The sequence below is a fragment of the Anastrepha ludens genome, chromosome 2, assembly GCF_028408465.1.
Source record: "Anastrepha ludens isolate Willacy chromosome 2, idAnaLude1.1, whole genome shotgun sequence".
Classification (NCBI taxonomy): domain Eukaryota; kingdom Metazoa; phylum Arthropoda; class Insecta; order Diptera; family Tephritidae; genus Anastrepha; species Anastrepha ludens.
Window position 1 is genome coordinate 179433863 of NC_071498.1, and position 23240 is coordinate 179457102.

Below are 23240 nucleotides of genomic sequence, written 5' to 3' on the forward strand. Positions count from 1 at the left end.
AAGCTAAATCAAGTTACGAAAATGGTAATCTGGCCATACTGGAGCTAAAAACCCGTAACTCGTTGTCAAATTCGCTGAGAGCAAAGTAACGGGACCACGATAGGCGCCATCTCATTATTCTTTCCATCATGGATCACACAATTTAAAGTTTATGCTCGATGTCAAGGTGACATTTCACACTAAAAAAAATCTTTTCCTGTTTTTGTTTGTTCCATTCAGTTGTGAGTTACAGGGTGTTAGCAATGGAAGTCAAGAAAGAGAAAATTCGGTACTTTTTACAGTTTTACTTTGATAAAGGTGAAAATGCAAGCCAGGTCGCTGAAATTGTGAATGGTGTTTATGGTGCCGATCCTGTAACAGCTAACTAATTACGTCCAATTTTGGTTTCTTCGACTCCATTCAGGCATTTTTGATATTAAAGAAAATGTCGATCAAATCACAGAAATCATCCTAGTTGACCGGCGGAAGCTAAGGATCGACCATAAAACAGTTTTAAACCATTTGCGCAAAAATTTTACGCAAAAGCAATGGATTTCTTTTTCCCCAAACTATATACAATTCTGGAATGGGTGTGTGTGTATAAATCGTCCTGTTTGACCGATTTGGATGCATTTTTTTTACTTATGGGGCACCTGGATGACTTTTAGCTATAATCGAACCCACTACATGGCGCTGGTGGTCGGATATTCGGATATTATTTATTCTCGAATTCGTACTTATGGTTCGATTTCGTTTTTACCCAGAATATATAAAGTTATAATTATCCTTAAGGTTCCACACACTTTTCACATTAAAATTTAGTTACTCAGCAATTAAGAAAGTGCTCACATGTGGGTCCGACTTGTCGGAGTGCTACTGAAGTGACAGTCCTTGGCCGGATATAAATCCGGGTCGTTCCGGTAGCGAAGTCCGAGTTTTGTGGGAACGTGGAGTTATTTATTAATGTAGATTGGATTTATTTTCAGAATATATATGTATATTTACATATTCATTACATATACAGTCTGTCTAACAAAAGCGTGACGGCCAATCAGCCGAACTTGTCTTGATAACTTTTTGACCGTTCATATTTGTTTTACTTTAAGTTTATGCTTAACTCTTGCCCAAACTCTTTCTGTAGGTTTGGCATGAGATGACTGTGATGACTTCTACTCTACACACTTTCGGCTTCGATGCTTGGGATCGTTGTCTCCTTGTAAAATCCAAGGTTGGCTAGTTCTTCCAAATACATATCTTCGCTGCTGACGGAAAAGACGTTCAATTTTATTCATCAACACTGCACTCAAATTGGCAATAAACACGAATAAACGGCCAAATCCTTATTCGGAGAAGCAGCTCCAAACAAGAACCATAACTGGATGTTTAACAGTTCGTTGAAGTTATCGATTATCAGCAGAACACCAAGGCCAACTTAAGCAACTATTCTCTCAAAAGAAAGATTTACCCGTGAATATTACGTTTGTATTAGACGTTCTGAATTTGCTTTAGCCCTTGCGCGTCCTTTTTCAATGTGTGAGAATGATAAAACTGCTTCATCTCCACCCAACTATAAGTTTGACTTTGTCACAAACAAATCAATTTTTTAGACCTCGTCAACGTTTTTAACTTCGATATACCCTTGGTCTGAGTGCAATACCAGAGTAGCGAACTCCCGTGGATCCATTTAACAGGAGGACATTTCGCACTGTATGTAGAAAAAAGGTTGTGGTATAAAACCAGGTCGTTCCGAAAGCGTAGACCCGTCTACAGATTTCATCTTCCGATTCGATAAGCCTGAGTCCATACAATTGCGGGGTATACTGCAGGTGTGACTGCCCTTGGGCATGGAGTTGTTGTTGTTGTAGCATCTTACTAAACCCTGTCAGTGTAATGTAGTTACCGGCCGTCTTCGTCTAGTTCATCTAAGGGTAGGCCCTGGAATCTTGCTGTTGGGTCCAGAGGGAGAGGTGTGTCAGATGAGTAGGTTTGATGGGCCATGTGAAAAGGTGGTTAGAATCGTGCGGAGTGCCATCATGTGCTGGATATATGTTCGGATCCCGTTCTGGATAGGTCGGAGTTTAGTTTGCTACAGATCCAGAACGTAATTGTGCCAAAGTTACGCGGATCTCTGGGGCAGCGGAAGCTCTTCATCTGCAATTGGTGGTCGTTGGACTCCGATTACGGCATTCACTGGACGGGAGCTTAGGAAGGTGGTAAGTGTCTCCCGATGAATGTCATTTAGTGCATGTCCAAATGCTGTCCAGTCCAGTAGTTGTCGGCTGGATCTCGTCAGAATAGTTGAAGAGATGCCTCCTGAAGTGCCTGGGAGGCGGCTCAAGTTCTAGCCGATGTCTACAGGTGTCTAGGGGTGAAACCTACGGTAGCACCCGAGTAGAAACTATTTGCTGAGCATTTTGTTGTGCTCCTTGACTGGGAACATTATTGCCTTTATATGTAGGTGTTGTAGGGGAGACATCAGGAGGCACCCCGAGGCTGTCCTGATTGCAGAGTTTTCGTATGTCTGAAGCTTAGTCCACTGCAAATCACTAGTTCCAGGCGAGCAGACGGGCGCAGCATAATTCAGAAACCCCAAGTACTGCCGGCTAGCGATTCGAGGAACTTGTTGAAAACTATCGAAGGTAACTCCTAAAATGTTGGGGTTGTTTACTGTTTGTATTGGTGTGTCATCGACTTTAACCTTCAGCTGTATTTTGACCTCCTTTGACCAGGGGGTAAAGAAGGTTGTCGTGGATTTAGTGGCATGAAGTTGTCGCACCTTTTGCTGAGGGACGTAACTTCATCCAGGTGTATGTTATTGAATATGTTTATGGTATATTCGTCAAAGTAGATCACAAAAGGTGTTGGTAAAATGTTGTTTCAAGCCTTTAAGCCATTTGCTAAGAACTTTTTAATACAATACTTTAGTTTCTATTGCATTAAGTCCACAAAACATGGACTTTTTCGTGTTACCTTGTGGTAGACTATCCTTCTTCTCCATATAGGTAGTACAGATCTCTGGTTGAAAGACGCTGCAAATGTCTGGTAGGCATTTTATCCTGAGTTCTCCCAAGAGGAGGTTAGCTTCATTTATTTTTCCTCCGAATCTCATCTAGAAATTATTTTTCGATGTCTTGGACTCTCTTTCAGTTGTTCCCAGTTTAGAACATTTCGCTATTTTATTATAAAAAGTTCATTCATTTGCACTTCGATAACCGCAATCTCCGCTTTTTGAGCTGAATCTGCATTTGATATCAAATATGCTAATAATAAATATTAATTTTTAATAAAAAAAAAACTATTTTGAAGAAAGAAATTTTTGAGCTGAATCTGCATTTGATATCAAATATGCTAATAATAAATATTAATTTTTAATAAAAAAAAAACTATTTTGAAGAAAGAAATTGATGGTAATGTTTTGTTTTCATTTGCAGATTATTTTCGCTGCGCGAATACTACTTCCATATGTATAACCACACTCCACAAAATTGTTGAAAAACAATGACTTCGAAAAGTTTTGAGAAATTTGAATTATAAATTCAAAATCCCGTTAGATAATCTTCCGTAAGCTCAAAACCATACACATTTAAACGAATATTTTTCTTATTAAATTTGGTTTGGCGCATTCGTATAGTTTTCCCGGCGATTTGCTGAAGGAAAAAGCTGCCATTGTGCATTAATTAATTGTCTATTGTCTGCCAATACACAACCAGTTGAGTAGCGCAAGGGACTAACTAGCATCGAAAGCTTTCAAAGTGTACGTACTGCACCAACAGAAATACTAACAAACAGCCTAATAGTATTGTTAACTCTAGATTTTTATGTTGCAGACTGAAAAGTACGGAAGAGTTGCTGACCTTGCACTGGAATTTGTGGGTAACAAAATATTCAAAAGAAAGCTTAGAGTAAAACTAAAAAGATTAAGAGTAGTCAATTTGGAGGAAAATATGACAACAGATACCCGCCGACGTGTTAAATTGTACGCTCTGAATGCGGAGCGACAATGGGACGATCGTGGAACTGGTCATGTATCTTCGAATTATGTGGATAGACTAAAAGGTAAGTTTGTGTTGTTGCTACTTATTGTACCCTTGTGCAATGAAGATATGTTATATTTTGTTTATAACAAAAGGTATTTCATTGTTGGTGCGTGCCGAATCGGATGGTTCCTTACTTTTGGAAAGTAAAATTCAGCCCGACACCGCCTACCAAAAACAACAGGATACACTGATCGTATGGTCAGAGGGCGATAATTTCGATTTGGCATTAAGCTTTCAGGAGAAAGCTGGTTGCGATGAAATATGGGAAAAAATTTGTCAGGTAAGCTGGATATTTTTTGATATAGGGTATAAGTTACATATGTATTGGTATATGGCACAAAATTAATTATCCCATTTAGTTTTGAATAAAATAAAAAATGATTTTCAGTGATGAAAATCTTTATTTTGACCGTGCACTATTGCTTGTCTGTTTGTATACTGGTGATAAACGGTTCAGTAGACAGGGCTAGTTTACTGGGCGGCAGCACTTGTAGTCATTTCGGTAACGTATAACCGGCTGCCATGGGAATGCTGTTTGTATACGGCAGCTGCCTAGCTCAAAAGTATCAAATATGATTGACGTACGATGCCATGTGCAAAAAAATTATAAATCTTTCAATAGGGTGATTAATTTTGCGCCACCTTGTATGTATATAGGTAAATGTGTACTGCTTCTGCTTAATTGGCGCTATAACCGCTTACGCGATTTAACAAAGCGCGCCAGTCGTTTCTTTTTCGTGCTAACCGGCGCCAGTTGGACACACCAAGTGAAGCCAAGTCCTTCTCCACCTGATCTTTCCAACACAGAGGAGGCCGCCCTCTTCCTCTGCTACCATCAGCTGGTACCGCATCGAATACTTTCAAAGCCGGAGCGTTTGTATCCATTCGGACGACATGACCCAGCCAACGTAGCCGCTGGATCTTTATTCGCTGCGCTATGTCTATGTCGTCGTAAAGCTCATACATCTCATCGTTCCATCGCCTGCGATATTCGCCGTTGCCAACGAGCAAAGGTCCAAAAATCTTACGCACTTACTAGTGCCTTATTATATTGCAATCGATAAAGTGATTAATTTTGCGCCACCTTCTGCATCTCTACATTTAAAAAAAGAACTAATAACTACGAAAGGAATGCTTCCATTTGCACTTTTATTTGTATTTTGAAGCTGGCTTCTCCATTGTGGTTTTTTTCGACATAAATTGCATAAACATACAAAAGAGTCGTAAAGTTAATTTTCAAATTCAAATTAATTCAACCGAGTGGAGTACTTTTTTTCGCTATATAACTTTGAAATGTTTGTTATCACTCGGCTTAAACAATTATTTTCAATTGATATTTATTAATATTTTCAATGCGGCCGCCGTAGCCGTGACTACCATTCGGAATTCAGAAATAACGTAGGTTCGAATTCAGAGAAAACGTAGGTAAACTCAAAAAGGGTACGCGCCAATTATATACATATATATACAATATATAATATTTTCAAAACGAAAGAATTTTTTTTTTTTTTCAAAAAATTGCTGTTTCCGTGCATGTTTGCTGTGAGTCAAACTCCACTTAGCGGAAGTAAGCAGTCATAGCAAAGATGTACAATTTATGTTCGTAAAATCCGTACCAGTTTGAAATCACTAATTATGTACGAGGGTCGTTTGCAAAGTCCGTGAAGGGTCAGAGAGATAGCATTACGGACGCGTATCGAGGGTATGCTTAGTTAGTAGCATCTCTTGGAACAACGCAAAAACCAAGATTCAGTTAGACCCGTCTATTTCGTTTTCTATCGTTTTCCCATACATATCCGGCGGATGCTGCTGGAGTGACAGTCCTTGGCGGGATATAAATCCGGGTTGCTCCGGTAACGTAAAACCCTCTGTCGTGGGAGCGACATCTCCCCTATTATCCAGACTTGTCTCCCTCGAATGACTACATTTTTGAAATTGACTGTTTTTCGAACTTGCATAACTCCTATTATTTGGAAGGAATCACCAAATCAGAACAGCGTTGAACGAAGTGTATAAGCCTAAGGAGACTATGTCGAGAAATAAAAAAAGGTTTACGCCAAACAATTAAGGTGGTTTTAATTTTTTCGCGGGCTTTTTAAACGACTCTCGTACTGTTTCAAGATTTCAATATTCTTCACTTACTCTATAAGACAAAAAACACTTTACCAATGAATTATTAGGTATTTATTAAGTCCTACCTCGAGAAACGGTATTTCTTTGTCAAACAAGGCGATGGTATACTCCAGGGTAGTATTATGGGTCCCATCCTATACCTATTGTACACATACGATCTACCAGCTTCTGAAGAAACAATAGTTGGAATGTTCACTGCCGTATTCACATTTGACTCCCACCCCCTGTGACCTCCCAAGAACTACAGAAAGGTGTTGATAAAATAACTCATTGGTTGAAAGAGTGACGCATTAAGAGGTTAGGGGTAGTCAGAGGCCCGAAAAAATGATGATTTTCAATAATTTTTTTTTGCTAGACAAATTCTTTACTTTACAAAAATTAAAAACATGGCATTAAAGTGGTATATCATGCTTCGACTTGATTTTAACAAAATTTCTAAAAAAAAATTCAAAATTGTAAAAGTTATCCCTGTTTGTGTGGAGCCCAGAAGTCCGTTACGGTGATCACAAGTCCTTGCAGATTCATCTAAAAACAAACGGACAAGAGAAATTAGTGTGATCGAAGCTTTTATTTTCAAAGTTAACAATATGGCGGCCTCAGGAAATATTTTTCAGGAAATAATTTTCGAGAAAAAACTCGACAATTAATTGTTTAAAAAAATCAAACTTTTTAAAAGAAAAAATCCTTCGATCTGGCACGAGTATTTTATGTTTTTCAAAAGCAGTATACATTTTATTGAAAACTACCAAGCGGTTTTTAAGTTACAGTTCAAAAAACATCGTTTTGAGAAAAACGTATTTAAAGTTTTGCTATCGATTTATGTAGAGTTACACGAATTATTGTCCTCTATTCCTGGGCCATGTAATAGTTCCTCCGCCGTCATAGCAGATTCCAAAATATCGATTTGCTGTTGCCTACGTAGAATTCTACTTTCTCGAGTGTTATCGTTGGCGCGCTTTGCTGCCACTTTCATACGTGCAGCATCCAGCTACTTGCTCACGAACGCCCCGGAGCGCCCGAGCGGATTCACTTCAAATTTTTACACAATATTTTTAAGATATTACACTTTAAGACAATCCAAAAAAAATCAAATTTTCGAAAAATCCAAAAATTCTGACTACCTCTAACCCCTTAAGAAAAAATCATCCCAAGTCCCTTTTACACTAAATCGAAAAACTTCCCTACCCATTAAGCTCAATAATACAATTATCTCCCAAACTAACGTCCGAAAATATCTCGGCATGCATCTTGATAGCAAACTTACATGGGAAACCCATATTTTCTCCAAACGGACGGCTCTAGGAATAAAACTCAGAAGAATATATTGGCTATTACATCGATATGGGCACATTGCATTCAGTTTTGGATTTAAGTCAACAGTCTAACGCCAACATCGGAATACTTCAAAGATTCCAGTCGAAAACCCTTAGAATGATCTCAAACGCCTTTTATTATATCAGAAATGCCCTAATTCATCATGATCTCAAAGTACCCACACTAACAGAAGAAATAATAAAATATGCCACATCACAAAAAACACGACCCCAATTGCACACAAAACCTCTTTTCACAGAAATAATTGCAAATCCCATAACCTTCACCAGACTCAGGAGAAAATCGACGAAGTGTATCTAAGATATATTTAAGGTATAGCTCTCTCTCTCCTTTTCCTCCACGTTATATCTTTTTTCTCTCTCGCGGAACGAAAATGCCCAAAACGTTGCATGGCCCTGAAATTTTACTCTCCATTCAGTACTCGTCCATCGTCGCCTAACAAGTTTCACTTCAAAAATCTTCTTTCATAGTTTATATTTTTTAAATCTGTACGTACTTAAAGAGAGAAAAAAGAAAGCAAAAATTATGCTGGAATATTTTTTTTTCTACATACTCTGAGTGAGCTTTGAAATGAATGTAATCTTTGCTGTGTGTAGTCATTCATTTAGTCCTAATCATTTAGTATAAATAATTTATTAAAGCCATCCTCAAGTTGTACAAAAATATTTAAAGTTGGCTTTGTGTCCCTGGAGTTTCAAAATACCGATGCAAAAAATATATTGCTTATAATTACTTAATTGCACTCTTTTATGTAGCAGTAAAAGTACCGAGTAAAATAACTGATTGAATGGTACTGTTATATGCACCTTCAATATTGGAATGCCTTTGTTCTATTCAGTGGCGCAATAAAGATTTTTGAATTGAAGTTTTTCATTGCTTTTGTAAAGAGGCTTTTGCATTTAAAAACAATTCATTTTTAAAATGAATTACGGCTGAATAAAAATCCACATTGACTAAATCATTTTACAACGCTGGTACATGAATAAGAGATTTTTATAATTATTGTTTTATTTTGGCGTATATTTCTTATTTTTACTATTATCTTCAGTATTCAGTAAACTCATTATTATGCTCTTCTTGCAGGTTCAAGGTAAGGATCCATCAGTTGAAATAACGCAGGATATCGTTGAAGAATCCGAAGATGAGCGTTTTGAGGATATGTCAGACACGGCACCGCCCATTGAGTTGCCGCCATGTGAGCTTGCACGTCTGGAAGAGATATCCGAGACCATACAGAATTGTTTAACCACACCTTTGCGAAAGGAAAAGCTTTCCATGGCTTTAGAATCAGAGAACTATATTAAGAAATTGTTAAATCTATTCCATGTGTGCGAGGATCTCGACAATACGGAGGGTTTGCATCACCTCTTCGAAATTTTCAAGAACATTTTTCTATTAAACAAGAATGCATTGTTCGAAATTATGTTCGCCGAAGATACTATTTTCGATGTGGTTGGCTGCCTAGAGTATGATCCGAGTTCCACCCAACCAAAGAAGCATCGTCAGTATTTAAAACAATGGGCCAAGTTCCGCGAAGCAGTACCGATTAAGAATCAGGATCTGCTCGCTAAAATTCACCAAACGTTCCGTGTACAATACATACAAGATATTATTTTGCCGACCCCATCGGTATTTGTCGAAGACAACATGTTGAACACGCTGTCCAGTTTTATATTCTTCAATAAAGTGGAAATTGTCACACTCATACAAGAGGATGAACGCTTCCTGGTCGATATGTTCACACTTTTAACAGATCCCAGCACCAACGATGCCAAGCGTCGCGATATTGTGCTATTCCTAAAGGAATTCTGCAATTATGCACAAAATTTACAACCGCAAGGCAAGGACTCTTTCTACAAGACACTCACCTGTTTGGGCATATTGCAAGCACTCGAGATCACATTGGTGATGAACGACGAAAAGACCAAGGCGGCCTCAATAGACATACTCACAGCGATTGTGGAGTTCTCACCGTTGGTCGTACGCAATTACACACTGCAGCAGGTCAACCGCACAGAGGGGGTAAGTGTGGTAAATTTTGGTTATACACTTCAAGTGTGTCACTCACTAATACATCCGCGTTTTTCGCTGACGTTTGCAGGATCGCATGTTATTGAACATTGCCATTGAACAAATGTTGAGCGACTCAGAGCCAGAGCTGGGGGTCGCCGTGCAATTAATGGGCATCATTAAAATTTTATTGGAACCAGAAAGTATGCTAACTGAGAAAGCAGACTTTTTGAATTTCTTCTATAAGCATAGCATACAAACACTGATTGGTAAGTGACGTGAACGTGATTGATTTTAAATTGTGATATATGAATTAATTGTTGAAATTTGATAATGTTCCAGCACCACTACTTATTAACACAATCGGTGATCGTCCAGATAGTGAAGACTACCAAACCGCACAATTGCTTGGCATTGTTTTGGACATATTGTCATTTTGTGTGGAGCATCATACTTATCATATTAAGAACTTTATCATACAAAAGGATCTCCTAAAGAGAATACTTGTGCTTATGAAAAGCACACATACGTTCCTCGTACTTGGCGCGCTTAGACTTTTAAGGAAAATTATTGCACTTAAAGACGAGTTTTACAATAGGTGAGTAAATATGTATGTATGTATGTGTGTATGTATGTATATATGTGTGTATATCTGTATAAGTAATCATTTGAAAAGAATCGATGATGCGCTACGGCTCGTTGTGTGCCTTAGCTTCCTCCACAATTCTTCTCCATGCATCTCTGTCCATAGCCAGACTACGATAGTTGGTCACTCCTATGCTTCTTAGATCGTCCTCATCGTAGTCTAACCATTGCTTCCGCGGCCTTCCTCTTCGCTTTTCACCAAGCATGCGCGCATCTAGAACTTTGCGAGGTATTTTTTCATCTAACATTCGCAAATGTGTTGTTGTTGTTGTAGCAGCAAAAACATTCCCCATACATGTACGGGGAGTGCTGCTATAGTGACAGCCCCTTGCCGAATATATAGTAAATCCGAGTGGTTCCGGTAACGTAGAACCGACTGTCGCAAACGTGTCATAGCCATCGGATGCGCTGTGATTTGGCAAACTGCGTAACGTTTTCCCCTTGTAGGAACTCCTCTAGCTCGTTGTTGTATCTGATGTGATAGAGCCCATGTTTTTCTAGTACAGGATCCGGTACTCTCTTCAGTATTCTTCTTTCCAATATGCTTATGTTTAATTGTATCCGTTTTCAATGTCCACGTTTCGCATCCATACTTTGGTCGAACCAGTGTTTTATAAAGCGTTTTTCAGTAAGAGCGCTTCAACTTTTTTTTTTGAATAAAACACAAACGGTTTGACCTTTTTAACTAATTTTTTTTTTATTATCGAGTTTGAACATATACATTTAAGTATGAAATTCGATTTCTTTTGCATGACCACCGCGTGCACGTTTTACGAAGTGCAATCGTTGAACCCAATTTTCGACCACTCTTTTGCATAAATCGGTCGAAATTCCAGCAATTTCGCGTTCAATATTGGCTCTGAGCTCACAAATCGTCGCCATCTTGTTACTGTAGACCAATGACTTCACATAACCGCAAAGAAAATAGTCTAGAGGCGTCAAATCACACGAGCGCGGCGGCCATTCGACCGGTCCATTTCTGGAAATAATGCGCTCATCGAACTTACTCTTCAACAAATCAATTGTAGCGTGTGCTGTGTGGCTTGTGGCCCCGTCCTGTTGAAACCACATGTCGTCTAAGTCCATACCATTCAATTGCGGCCAAAAATAATCGTTTATCATGTCGCGGTATCGATTTCCATTTACAGTAACGTGGCGACCGTTCTCGTCAACGAAAAAATATGGGCCAATTACGCCGCCGGCATGTAAACCGCACCAAACAGTGATTTTTTCGGGATGCAACGGTGCCTCATGAATCACGTGTGGATTGCTTTCTGCCCAGTAATGCATATTTTGCTTTTTGACAAAGCCATTGAGCCAAAAGTGAGCTTCATCACTGAAGATGATTTTTGGACTTATTTGGATTTAAAGTAGCAGCAACAGAACGATTATTTTCATAAAAAATGTGTACGATTTGCAATCGTTGCTCAAGGGTGTAGCGTTCCATGATGAAATGTATACTAATGAAGTTTACAAATGACAAGCGAAAAATAAAAAATATTGCTGATGGATCAGATTGAACACAAGCGTAGACAGCGCATCTCCCTACTTTCCTCCTGATTCAACTTTGAATAAATCAGACGCTTTGCCTTGTATAGGCACTTGGGAATAGGCCTTAGCGAGGGTTAAACTTACTAGCAAAGCCAATTTTTTTTGGTATTTCTTGTATGCGTAGCGCGAATTCAATTTTGCCTCTTTCAATACTCTTGAACAATTTCAGAAAATCTATTTATTTATTTTTTATTTTTAAAAGCTTACATGATAATAAAATTATAAGTAAACTAAGCAAACGCAGCGCTAGCAGCAGAGGCTTTCGGCTGGCTGGTGACGTGTGTTGGATCAGATACGACGGAGTAGGTCGGTGTCCTTCAGAAATTTGTAAATGTTTTTAATGTTTTCTTCAGTGGCTTCTTTTAGAAGTAGAAGAGGATCTGTGTTGCTGAAGTGGTGATGCCTTTGCGAAGCAAGTTCAGGGCAGGATACCAGTAGATGATGTACACTGACTGTTGCTTGGCAGAAGGGGCAGGTGTAGGATGTATTACCCTTTAATAGGTGTACGCTAGTAATTATGGTATGCCCAATACGGAGTCGTGTGTATGGGGTAATGTGGGTGGTGGGTACCGATGATGGATAGGCAGGTTTTGAACCTTCGGGGTTAGTGTTCGAATAATGGTGTTTATAATACGACCATTCACGAAGTAACTTAGTTTGCCTCTGTTCATGAATAAGTCGGTGTGTGTCGCTAGGTAGGATGACTTCTGATGTGACTGTTGGTGTAATGGACATGTCTTTGGCAATTGTATCTGCCAGTGTGTTACCCTGGATGCCGGAGTGCCCAGGTATCCACATAATTTTGATGCTACTCCGATGGGTAATTAGTATGTTTTTGATACTGTCGATGATTTTGCTTGATTTTTTATGGCTTGGAAGCAGGTCAAACTGTTGGAGCAAATTATATGTTTACCCTTACTATTGGCGCAGTATTGAACGGCTTGTAATATGCGGTTGTTTCAGCGGTGAAAATAGAAGGCCGTACGCGAGAACTTCCTGATTTTCCTTTACCATTGCGTAAGAAGTGTGGGATCCTTTTGACCCGCCAGTAAAAACCAATTGCCACCCGTTAAATTTGTAGACTGCGATAGATTTGGAGAACTTGGCCCTGTAAACGGCCGTAAATTAACTCGGTTGTTGATAAAAGATTTTTTGCTAACCGCCCACGGTGGGTGATTAGTGTACCGCAGAGTGTGTAGTTTAGAGGGCAGTTCCGCATGTTTAGCAAATAAGGCGCAGGTGTGTATTGATGAGGGTATTTTATGTGTAGATACGCGTGAGGTTGCAGATTGAAAGTCTTTGCCAATAAGAAGGTTGAGGCTTAGAGTATGCTTTGGATAGAGCCTGAAAAAATAATTCGCGCGTACACTCCTGTTAGGTTAGGTTGAAGCGGTTGTCAGGCTCATAACCCATTGTGATGCCTCGTGGGGGCCTTCCGTTTCTCATAAAACCAGTGCGTGCTTTTCAAAAATTTTAGAATGCCTCCTATTTCTGCAGAACTAAGATATTCCAATTCGTTAAAAAAAGAGACGGCCACAGTTGACGGGCGATTTTGCAGGTGCATTACGCCTGTTAGGTGTTTGGCCGATAATGCCATACATTGGAGGCTAATTTTTTTGTGAATAGCATTAAAATGCGTCTATTATGTTTCTAATTAGTTGTTGTTATTGTTGTAACAGCTGCTGAAGTGACAGTTCTTGGTCGGTTATAAACCCGCTTGTTCCGGCAACGTTGTTCCAGGCTGTCGTTTTTAAGTAGCCGATATATTTACTGGGCGGTCTTCTCCGAACACCCTTGATTGAGCAAGCCATTGCTCTGCAAAATTGCAAAGGTATTTGTCCGTCAACTTTCGATCCCAGCTGATTTACGCAACTCTTATAGTTTGATCTCATGTTTTGATTCTTGTGCGGTAATCGAATCAAGTCACAGAATTGACATCTTGGATGTGAATGTGCACATCTATTTGCTCCAGAGATTTTGTCTTGCTACGGCAAATTGGTTAATCTCATTCCTCACTCAATCCACAAAGTTAAGACTCGGTTAAAGCTAAAGTAAGGGGTTATTAGGCAATCTTTGTATATTATTTTATTTGTCATTTTCTGTTGGGTTACAATAAAATGATTTATATAATCTTTGTTTTTTAACACCAGGCATATAGTTAAAGGTAACTTATTTGCACCAGTTGTCGACGCATTCATTAGAAATAACGGCAGATACAATTTACTCGAATCGGCTATTCTGGAATTGTTCGAGTTTGTAAAACTTGAAGACATCAAAACACTTTGCGTCTATTTCGTGGAGAATTTCAGTAAAATATTTGATGAAATCGAATACGTACAAACATTTAAATATCTCAAAAATCGCTACGATCAGTATCAAGACCGAATAAAGGATCGCGACAAGATGTCGCTGGATACGTAAGTGGTCATATTTAAAATACCCATTAAATGACATAGAGTGAGGAATACTAACAGCTATATTTTTCTGGTCGTATATATAAAATTATACAGCGGTATACCCATTATACGTAGTCGTTTCCGTCGTGACCCGCGACAAATGGACGACGAAGAGGAGATGTGGTTCAATGAGGAGGAGGATTTCGCCGACGAATATGACACCTATAACAGTGTTATGAAATGTAAGTTCTCTCACCTCCATTTTTCACTTGAGTCATTAAGGCTTTTCTTCCGTCTTACATATTTCTTTCGCACTTGCAGCCGTCACTGAAAAGAATGGCCCTTCACAATCTCCGTCACAGCAACAATCATCGATGCAACAAAAATCGCCACCCCAAGGTGCACAACATGGCGGCCTGCTGGGCAGCAGTAGCAGCGTGAATAGTTTGAGCTCCACAACGACTACTTCAACGACATTAACACCGGCTGTAGGCGTTAGCGGTGTCGGTGGTGTCTCATCCATCAGCGGTGTGAGTCTCAGCGATGTGGTTTCGAATGCGTCCAATAGTAGTAGTAGTATTGAGCATTCACAGTCTGCCGCTGTTGCCACACAGGCGCATTTAGGTGCAGCTGCTGTGGCAGCCAATATTGCGCTTCATCATCAGCAGCAAACGGCACTGCACAATTTCCAGCAACAACAGCAGCAACTAAATTTGAATAGCACATTGGTGGCAGCAGCTGCAGCCGCTGCGGCAGGTGTGGCCAGCACATCGGCAGCTGGTGCTGCCCATTTGGAGGCGCAGAATCAACACCAGCATCAACATCAGCATCTAGAACATTCACACGAAGATCCCGATATTGTTGAACTGCGTCAGCATTTGGTTTCGATTGTACCACATCAAGAATCGGCATTGGCCGCCGCCGCAACATCATCAACTGCCGTCACAGCGTCACCATCGTCAGCGGTTACAGCCCTGCAATCGCAATCGTCATCATCAGCATCGATAGCAACACCATCCACATCGTCTGCACTATCAGAGACGGCGGCTGCCGCTGCAGCAGCAGCTGCTTCCCAGCTACTGACATCGATTGCATCGAGTGATGCCGTCGCTGCGGTGGCCGCCGCTGCAGCAGCAGCTGTTGCGGCCACAGTGACTGGTGTGACGCCCAATATGAGTGGCGGTGGTGGTGTAGTAACTGCGGCGAGTTTGGCTGCAGCCGTTGTGAAGCACAACGACAGTATCGATAATATGGGTAGCGGTAACAGCAAAGAGGGAGGAGCTATTTCGACGGTCGTCACTGGGGAGAGTATTTTGAAGAAGGTAAGCAGAGATGTGAATAAGACAAAAGATCGGAAAGTGAAAAGTGTTACTAAATTGAAAGTTGCAAAAAACTTCTAAAATAACCATAAAACTTCTTTTATTAATTTTACAATGTTCGCTTTCAAATGCGTATTTGTTTAATTTACAGGGTCTTGTTGATTATGAGAGTGACTCCGGCGATGAGGATGACTACGAGGAAGAGGAGGAGGAGGAGTCGCCGCACCAGAAGAAGCCACGTTTGGCATAGCAAAATTACGCTACTAATGCAGCAGCCGCAGCGGCGGCGGCAGCAGCAGCAGCGGCCGCCGCAGCTGCAGAATCAATTATTAAAACATTCGCAACAATGTCTTCAACACATTACAACAACAACTGCAACAATTTGTAAAAGCAATAGCCATAAAAAATTGTAGTAGCCCGTGCCGTACAGCAAAGTACAAGCCAGCAGCTGCAGCAACAACAATTACAACATTAGGTGTAACAGAAATACAATAATCATAGAGCAAATAATTAACGATAACAACAACAAAGTAGCAAGCAACAACCAGTCGGTCTATGTGACTAAACAACAACAACAGCAACAACAAGCTAAGCCACAGAAGAATGCGAGCGTAAGAAATTGGAGGGAACTTTTGGTGTTGATTGTTGATAACTGACACTGCAGATGGATGAATGACAGACAAAATTAAAATTAAAGAAAAAGCAAAAACGTACATACATAATTAAACATAGATGCATAGATACATACTACATACAAGTATATAACGCGTAATCTACTAGAGAATAAATAAAATGAAATTAAATTCGCAAAATACTAATTAAATAAATTTTGCCGAATTATAAATACATACATAAATATAGTATGAGTGGGAAGAGCGGAGTTGAGAAAATGATTGAAATCATACAAATCTCAAAACAAAAAAAAAAAAATTAAATAAATAAAAAATTTGAAAAATAACAAATTGCAAGTAAGCAAGTGAATAATGAAAAATGAACACATACTTCATACATTTACTTTATAAATTAATAAAATTTAATAGTAAAGGAAATTAACGTCATCGTCGTTGTCGTCGCAATGTTAAATTTAATTTGCAGGTGGCAACACAATAAATACAAAAAAATAAAAAAAGAAGAAAATACACCACTTCTCTGTATAGAACCTAAACAAACCGTTCAGTGAGATTTCGCAATCGTTGTTGCTAAGCTATATCATTACCAATTTCGAATAATATTTAAAACGAGTGCAACTGTGGGGAATTATTTTAGCCTAGTTCGGGCCGGTTTTTCATTGCAAGTTTAACCATAGTGAATTTTTAAGCTAAACTCAATACTGGAAGATTACAAGAATGATAGATTACCAGGTTTGTTCAGTAGTTATGGCGAAAAGTAAAATTGTGCGCGCAACTTTGGCTTGGAAACGATTTCTGCGCGCTCGTTTCACTCTCACACACGCGCGTTCAATCAGTCGTTGTTCGGATGACAAGGAAGTAGCTTAAGCGAAGGTTATGTTGATTTTTTTCGTATATCACCAACACAATCTGAGTGTTTTTGTTTTTTGTAAACATATCTACTGTTACGTCAGCGCATCAGCTGATTCTGTCAAATTCACTGAGAGTCGCTTAACGGTCTGACATTGTCCATGCCTGCGAAGATCTTTTCACCATGACAAGATTAGCTGAAAACACTGTGTTAAATTTGAACTGAAAAATCTGGCATTTAGCTGCAATCATCCGTACTGTTAATCCGTGCTGCAAATCTTTCCCTTAAAAATGCATTATCAAAACAGGATATTGTGTAAGCGTTATAAAAAAAACCGCTCTTGGTAGTTGCGAGTAACTACATGACTTTGGCCGCTATATTATAGTGAACTCTCTCCTTACGGACACCTCTCAAGCGGACACTTTTTTCATTACCTACCACAAATCTTTAAGAATTAAAAAAAAATATCTTTAGCGTACGACCCTCCCCCAAATATATTATTAACTTTTTTTAACGCTTTTCTCATAAATGGACCAATTTTGGAGTCCCTTAGGTGTTCGCTTAAGAGAGAGTACACTGTATTCAAAGGAATTTTCGGAGTTGGATGTTTAGCAAAATCGAATTTAAAATTTCTCTTCTAATTCGCGCAAAAATTTAAATAGAAAAATATCGAAGGTGAGGGAAATGAGTTGCAAAACAAAAAAAATACGATTTTTCGAATGATGGTACAAGCATATACTCGTATTTAGTGGCATGCACCATTTTAACTATATTTAAGTGACATGTTCACCTATATAGGCCGTACCGTCAAACGTTTTGGAGTCGTGCAATTAAAATAATTTCGTTTGTTTTGATTAAAAAAACGTCATTGGCAAAATTGAAAAAAAAAACAAATGAAAAATAAATCAAATGAAATGTTCTTGCATTTATATAATTAATTTTCGAAATTCTTACCATATATATTTATGTATATATTATGCATTGTATTGGTACATTCTAGAAGTCCACTCATCATTCAGCCACCTCTTTTCTACTAAGGGGCACGATCTAACAGTTCATTCATTAAAGTGTGCTCGTTGCATCTATGCCTGCCGAACCCTACCCATACACATGCACCAGCTCACTCATACACAGCCTCACTCAAACAGCTACGATCACATTCACAATGAACCGAGTTTTAGCTATACCTTGAAAAGTAATTCATTTAAATAAGCATATGTAACTAACAGCAACAACAACAAGATCGTGCACATGAAAATACCTACACAATGCATTGAGACACACAAAAATCTTGCATCTTGTAGTTAAAATTCTAAAATTTAAAAGGCAGCAAATTGTAAAATGCTACACCAGAAGAGACTAGGAAGATTTTGTAATAATTATGAAAATATGTTAGTATTTGTAAATGAGTGTCGTTGTAGTAGCAACATACGCATATTGTTATGTATGTTTAACTAGAAATACACGAAAATATCCAAATGCATGAGATGTGGAAATTATGTACGCATAACAGGCTTTAATGTGTGAAAAATCAAATGCTTCAACTGCTGTATCTCCACATGGTCTGTCAAAGCTGTTGTTTTTGGTTATGTTTAAGATACAAAAACCATACAAAACTCACTTACGACTCTTGAAACAAGTGGCTGAGTAGTTTTCTATTTGTTTTTGTTGAAGCGATTTTCTGATTAGTCCGTAAAATTGGGTTGTATATCGTAATTCTTTGCCGATTAAATTTAACACGTTATTTAAATTTTAATTTACGGAACTAAAATGTTGCCAGTCTTGATTTGCCTAAAATTAATATTAAATTTTTTTAATAAATGTAGATTTATCAACTGATATAAAAAAATACATTTCTATTAAAATTACTATTCGATCTCACTGATTTCCAGTTACAAAAAAAAGAGAAAAAAAAAAAACTTGCTACATTGTGAATTTGTGTCGCTTACCTTTGTTGAGTATATTAAAACCAGGTTTAATATTCGGCCACGCTCAATCCAATCCAGCTCTCTGCTGAGTTTGATAAGGGAACTGGGTCTGCTTGAGGTATTGTGATGAGCAGAGGCCACAAAAGCCGCTGAGGTCGAAGTGCGAACCTCGAAGAAATATATCCATCTATCAATCTAATATTTGGCTGCTGACTACTGCATTTGCAAGTGAGGAATGAGTTGCTTATTCATAAAAAATAACATTTAAATTTATAGCTTTTTTTGCTTTTCCTCGGAGGAGGCGCAATTTTTTTCAAACAGTTTTGGGTTTTGCAAAAAGAAAAACAGAAAAGTGACTAATAATTTTGACTCGATTGTTGTTTCTATATTCAAAAGCGGCGGGTTGCACCTCACTTAGGTACCGTAATTGCCAGTGAAAATCTGCGATTAAAATAGGTGAACTGCTAAAATTTATTTCAGCGAAACATTTTACATTTTATTTCCAGTTAACGATTTTATTTCACTCGCATACGTACTTCAACTCATTTCCCTTCGTGCCTTTTTCTTCAAAACTTAATAAAATTGTTTTTTTTAATTTTCAAACAAAGCCGTGTTTCAAGCATTTCCAAAATTTAAAATTTGCGCTTTAACAAACACAAATTCAAACTTACAAAAAAAAAAAAAAAAATATGTATACATATATTTAAAAAGAAAAAAAAATATTATAAATATCAAATTGTATGTATGTTTTCATTAGTTTTGTTGTAATATAAAGAAATATAATTTAGTATATACAGATAAAAAATATGTTTAGGTCCATACGTATACATATTATGTACTATATGAGCAAAGTAATAAGAACAAAAAATGAGAAAATCGATGGTATGTAAAATATATCATTAATCAACAAAAAACAGACAAACACACACACACACCAATGCGGCTTCATAGATATAACTACACGCATACATACATGCAAACCTTTGAGAGTAAGAGGATTGCTAAGACGAAATACAGTCAGCGGAGTCCAAAAAAAAAAAAAAAATTTAAGTTCTAAATATTAAATAAAATAAATATATGTTTGTATGTATTTTCGCATACATTTTAAACTATATTACTTACTTTAAATATTCGATCATTTTGAAGTGTTTTCTTTTCAGTTTTGCGTACATGGTTTTTTGTCTGTCGCTTTTGTCCATTTATATCTTACTTTCTTATTTATTTATTTTTATATATTTTTAAAAATTAAAAAAAAAAATTTTTTAATTTTTTATAGATAAGTTTTCTTTCGTATTTATTTTTCTTCCTTATTTATTTTTCTTTCTTACTTAGTTTTCTTTCTTATTTATTTATTTTTTTTCTTATCGATTTTCCTTTCCTATTTAATTTTATCCCTAATTTTTTTCTTTCTTTATTTTTTTTTTTATTTATTTTTCTTACTCTATTTTGCTTTCTTATTTATTTTTCTTTCTTATTTATTTATTTATTTTTTTTCTTATCTATTTTCCTTTCCTATTTATTTTTTTTTCCTAATTTTTTTCTTTCTTATTTATTTTTCTTCCTTATTTGTTTCTGTTTCTTATTTATTTTTCCTTCCTATTTATTTTTATTTAATATTTATTTTTCTTAATTTTTTTTTCCTTACTTTATTTTTCTTTTCTATCTACTTTTCTTTCGTATTTATTTTTCTTTGTTATTTATTTTTCTTACTTATCTATAATACTTTTCCTTCTTATTTATTTACTTTCTCTTTCACAAGTCTACTTTTACTTCTATTCCTTCTTGTTTATTCGCTTGTACGCAGTTAAAATAGAGGCCTTGATTTTTTGTGCCACTAAATTAGTGTCCTGCCACTCACTTGTTTCCTTCCATTCAAGCACCCATCATCTCAAACTAGTTCACACGTTCAATAGGCAGTCGATAACTACTTGAAAAAAATGCTATTTGCACACCCACATACACATTTACAATCAATCGCACACAAACACCGCCACTTACAACATTTACACGTAAGGAGTAAAAAATTTTTGCTTTGCAATTAAAAGAGAAAAGTATAAAAACTAGAGGTTTTGTGTTAAAACCAATAAACGAGAAGTGAATAACAAAATTAAAAACAATAAATAAATAAATGAATAAATAAAATAAGTTGATCGGCAACAAGTATGTGAAGTTGTTGTTGCAGTGCATCAGAAACACAGACGAAAGTTATGTTAGTTATTCTTAATCATTAAAAATATGGATGAATGGATGAAAATATAGTTTTTATTACTTACTATAATTAAACTACTATTATAATTATAAAAATTATCATTATCGATATTACGATTAATTATGCAGTTAAATTTATTTAATTATGTGTGTTTTATATATACAGATGTATGTATTTACAAGTGCATAGTCGCGCCTAAATCACTTCCCCACTTCCCCACTCTCAGATCAGAACCAAAACTCTCTCTCTCTCTCTTACTTGGAGAAAAGTTGCTTTGTTAAAAAGTTGTAAAAATGCGATATTTTTGTTTTCCACCTTCTGTCTTATCATTAATGAATTATGTGTTTTATTTCTCAATTTCACAATTTCTAGTTTCTTAAAATTTCTTAATTCAACTGAATTTTGCTGAATGCAATTACTTCCACATATGTACGTATGATTATCCAACTTCCAAGAGAATCTTAAAAGCAGAAAGGAAACAAAAAAAAAATAAATCAGAAAAAAACAAGAAACGCAGTTTCGCTTCCGTTTCGTTTGTACGCTCTTTGTTTGTTCTATTTCTCTAAATATTGTAATTTCTTGTATCGCAAATGTTTCACAGCCAGGAGTAATAACGAAATAAATGAAACGAAATCAGCAAAAGCAAACATAATAAAATCAACAGATCAAATGCAAGATGAAAACTTTGTATTTTAAAGTTTTATTTACGTCTCCACATATAAATATATATATATAAAACTAAATTTATAAAATGGAAAGAAGAAAAAGTAATAAATTAAATAATAGTTTTTAATAGTTTTTAAACAAAAGCAAGTGTTTTGTGTTTTAACAAATTATGTGGATATGGCTCGTATTTTAAGAGAACGCCATAGCTTAGGTTGGGTTAGCCAGGTTGTTTGTCCAAGTCAAGACACTCGGTGGCCCTAAGGCTCTTTGCTTTACCTGCATTTGTTTAACCCTTTGGGGACGGAGCCGCTCGACGGGCGAGCGTCGCCGAGGACGAGTGGTATTGGAGTGCGCAGTAAAAAAAATAAATACGTTGAACGTTATAAAAACGAAGGCTTTATTTAACACAAGAAAATTTGTTCATACAATTAAAAACGAATTTCACTTCTACTTGACGAAGTAATGCCGTCATCTTCCTTCTTATCAGATTCAAAGTAATGTTCGTTAGAACTGTCACTATCTAACGTATCTTCTCTAGAGCGCTTAGCAGCCATCGTGCGTTGGATAAATATAAAATATATAAAAAACCTACTGCTTCCTCTGGCAGTGAAATTCGTTCTGACTCTACCGTCGTCTCACATCGTAAGTTTACATTATAAGGAAGATAAGACTTCATCGCTAATGGCCTCTAATGTCTTTGAATGAAAACGTGACTATTTTACTATACTATGCGTATCTTATCGCTCAGAACGAACTAATTTGGGCGGCTATATGCCGACACTCGTTGAACCGGGTTGAACCAGGCTGTGTTCGTAAATGCAACATGACGCGCAAACTACAATTGCATAACAAACAAAATGTTCAGAAATGCCAATATGGCAGCACTGCAATAATCAAGCGTTCAAAAAGACAATAATTCTATCAGTTGTCACTCATAATTTCTATCAAAAAATTGTTTGCTGCATATAACTACGATGTCTGATGAAAAGTAAGTGCAAAACTGTTTTATTTTAATTTTTGTATTGAAATTTAGTTAAATTATGTTAATAATAATTGTATAAATTATTATTTTTAAGTTTTTAGTGAAAATCTCAGTAATGCGGAGACACAGTTATTGCTGAGAGTACGGTTGAATATGGAGGACGAGTTTAAATCGGGTAGAAGGAGAAAAAATGTATTGTGGAAAGTGAAACTATAAATTATTAATTTTCATAAAACCTATAAAACCTGACTTTAAAAGTGGCCCAATTTATTCGGAAATGGGAATAGAAAATGTCCTCGGGAAACGACTTTATTGTTTTAATAAACGATTTGTTTTTAGGTATTTTTCTTTTTAAAGACAAACATTTGTACCTAAACATTTTTCTCTTTGACTTCAATAGCCTTCTTTTTCTTAAATTTAAAGAAAATCTATATTTTCTTTGCTCACAAATTTCGTCTAGTGTTAGATTCAGCAAAATTTCCATTTTAGTATTATACGCGTTCAAAAATGCAAACAAACGTATTTGCAAATTGTCAAAAATTGTATAGGAAGTATCAAATGTCAAGCTTGC

General features: G+C 37.0%; 1 protein-coding gene across 4 annotated transcripts in view; it reads left to right on the forward strand.

Moving 5' to 3' along the window:
• Positions 1–21217, forward strand: part of LOC128855954 (serine/threonine-protein phosphatase 4 regulatory subunit 3) — a 34388-nt gene extending 13171 nt beyond the window's left edge. For 2 of the 4 annotated variants that reach the window (XM_054091232.1, XM_054091231.1), the window contains exons 2-12: positions 3411–3540; positions 3611–3733; positions 3792–4035; positions 4109–4296; positions 8568–9515; positions 9586–9763; positions 9837–10092; positions 13841–14107; positions 14201–14328; positions 14408–15408; positions 15557–21217. In XM_054091232.1, coding sequence (XP_053947207.1) covers positions 3798–4035; positions 4109–4296; positions 8568–9515; positions 9586–9763; positions 9837–10092; positions 13841–14107; positions 14201–14328; positions 14408–15408; positions 15557–15655 — 3303 coding nt within the window. In that variant the 5' untranslated portion in view covers positions 3411–3540; positions 3611–3733; positions 3792–3797 and the 3' untranslated portion in view covers positions 15656–21217. The remainder of the gene's footprint in view (positions 1–3410; positions 3541–3610; positions 3734–3791; positions 4036–4108; positions 4297–8567; positions 9516–9585; positions 9764–9836; positions 10093–13840; positions 14108–14200; positions 14329–14407; positions 15409–15556) is intronic. The other 2 variants (XM_054091234.1, XM_054091233.1) reach the window with 2 other exon arrangements.
• Positions 21218–23240: the final 2023 nt, after the last annotated feature.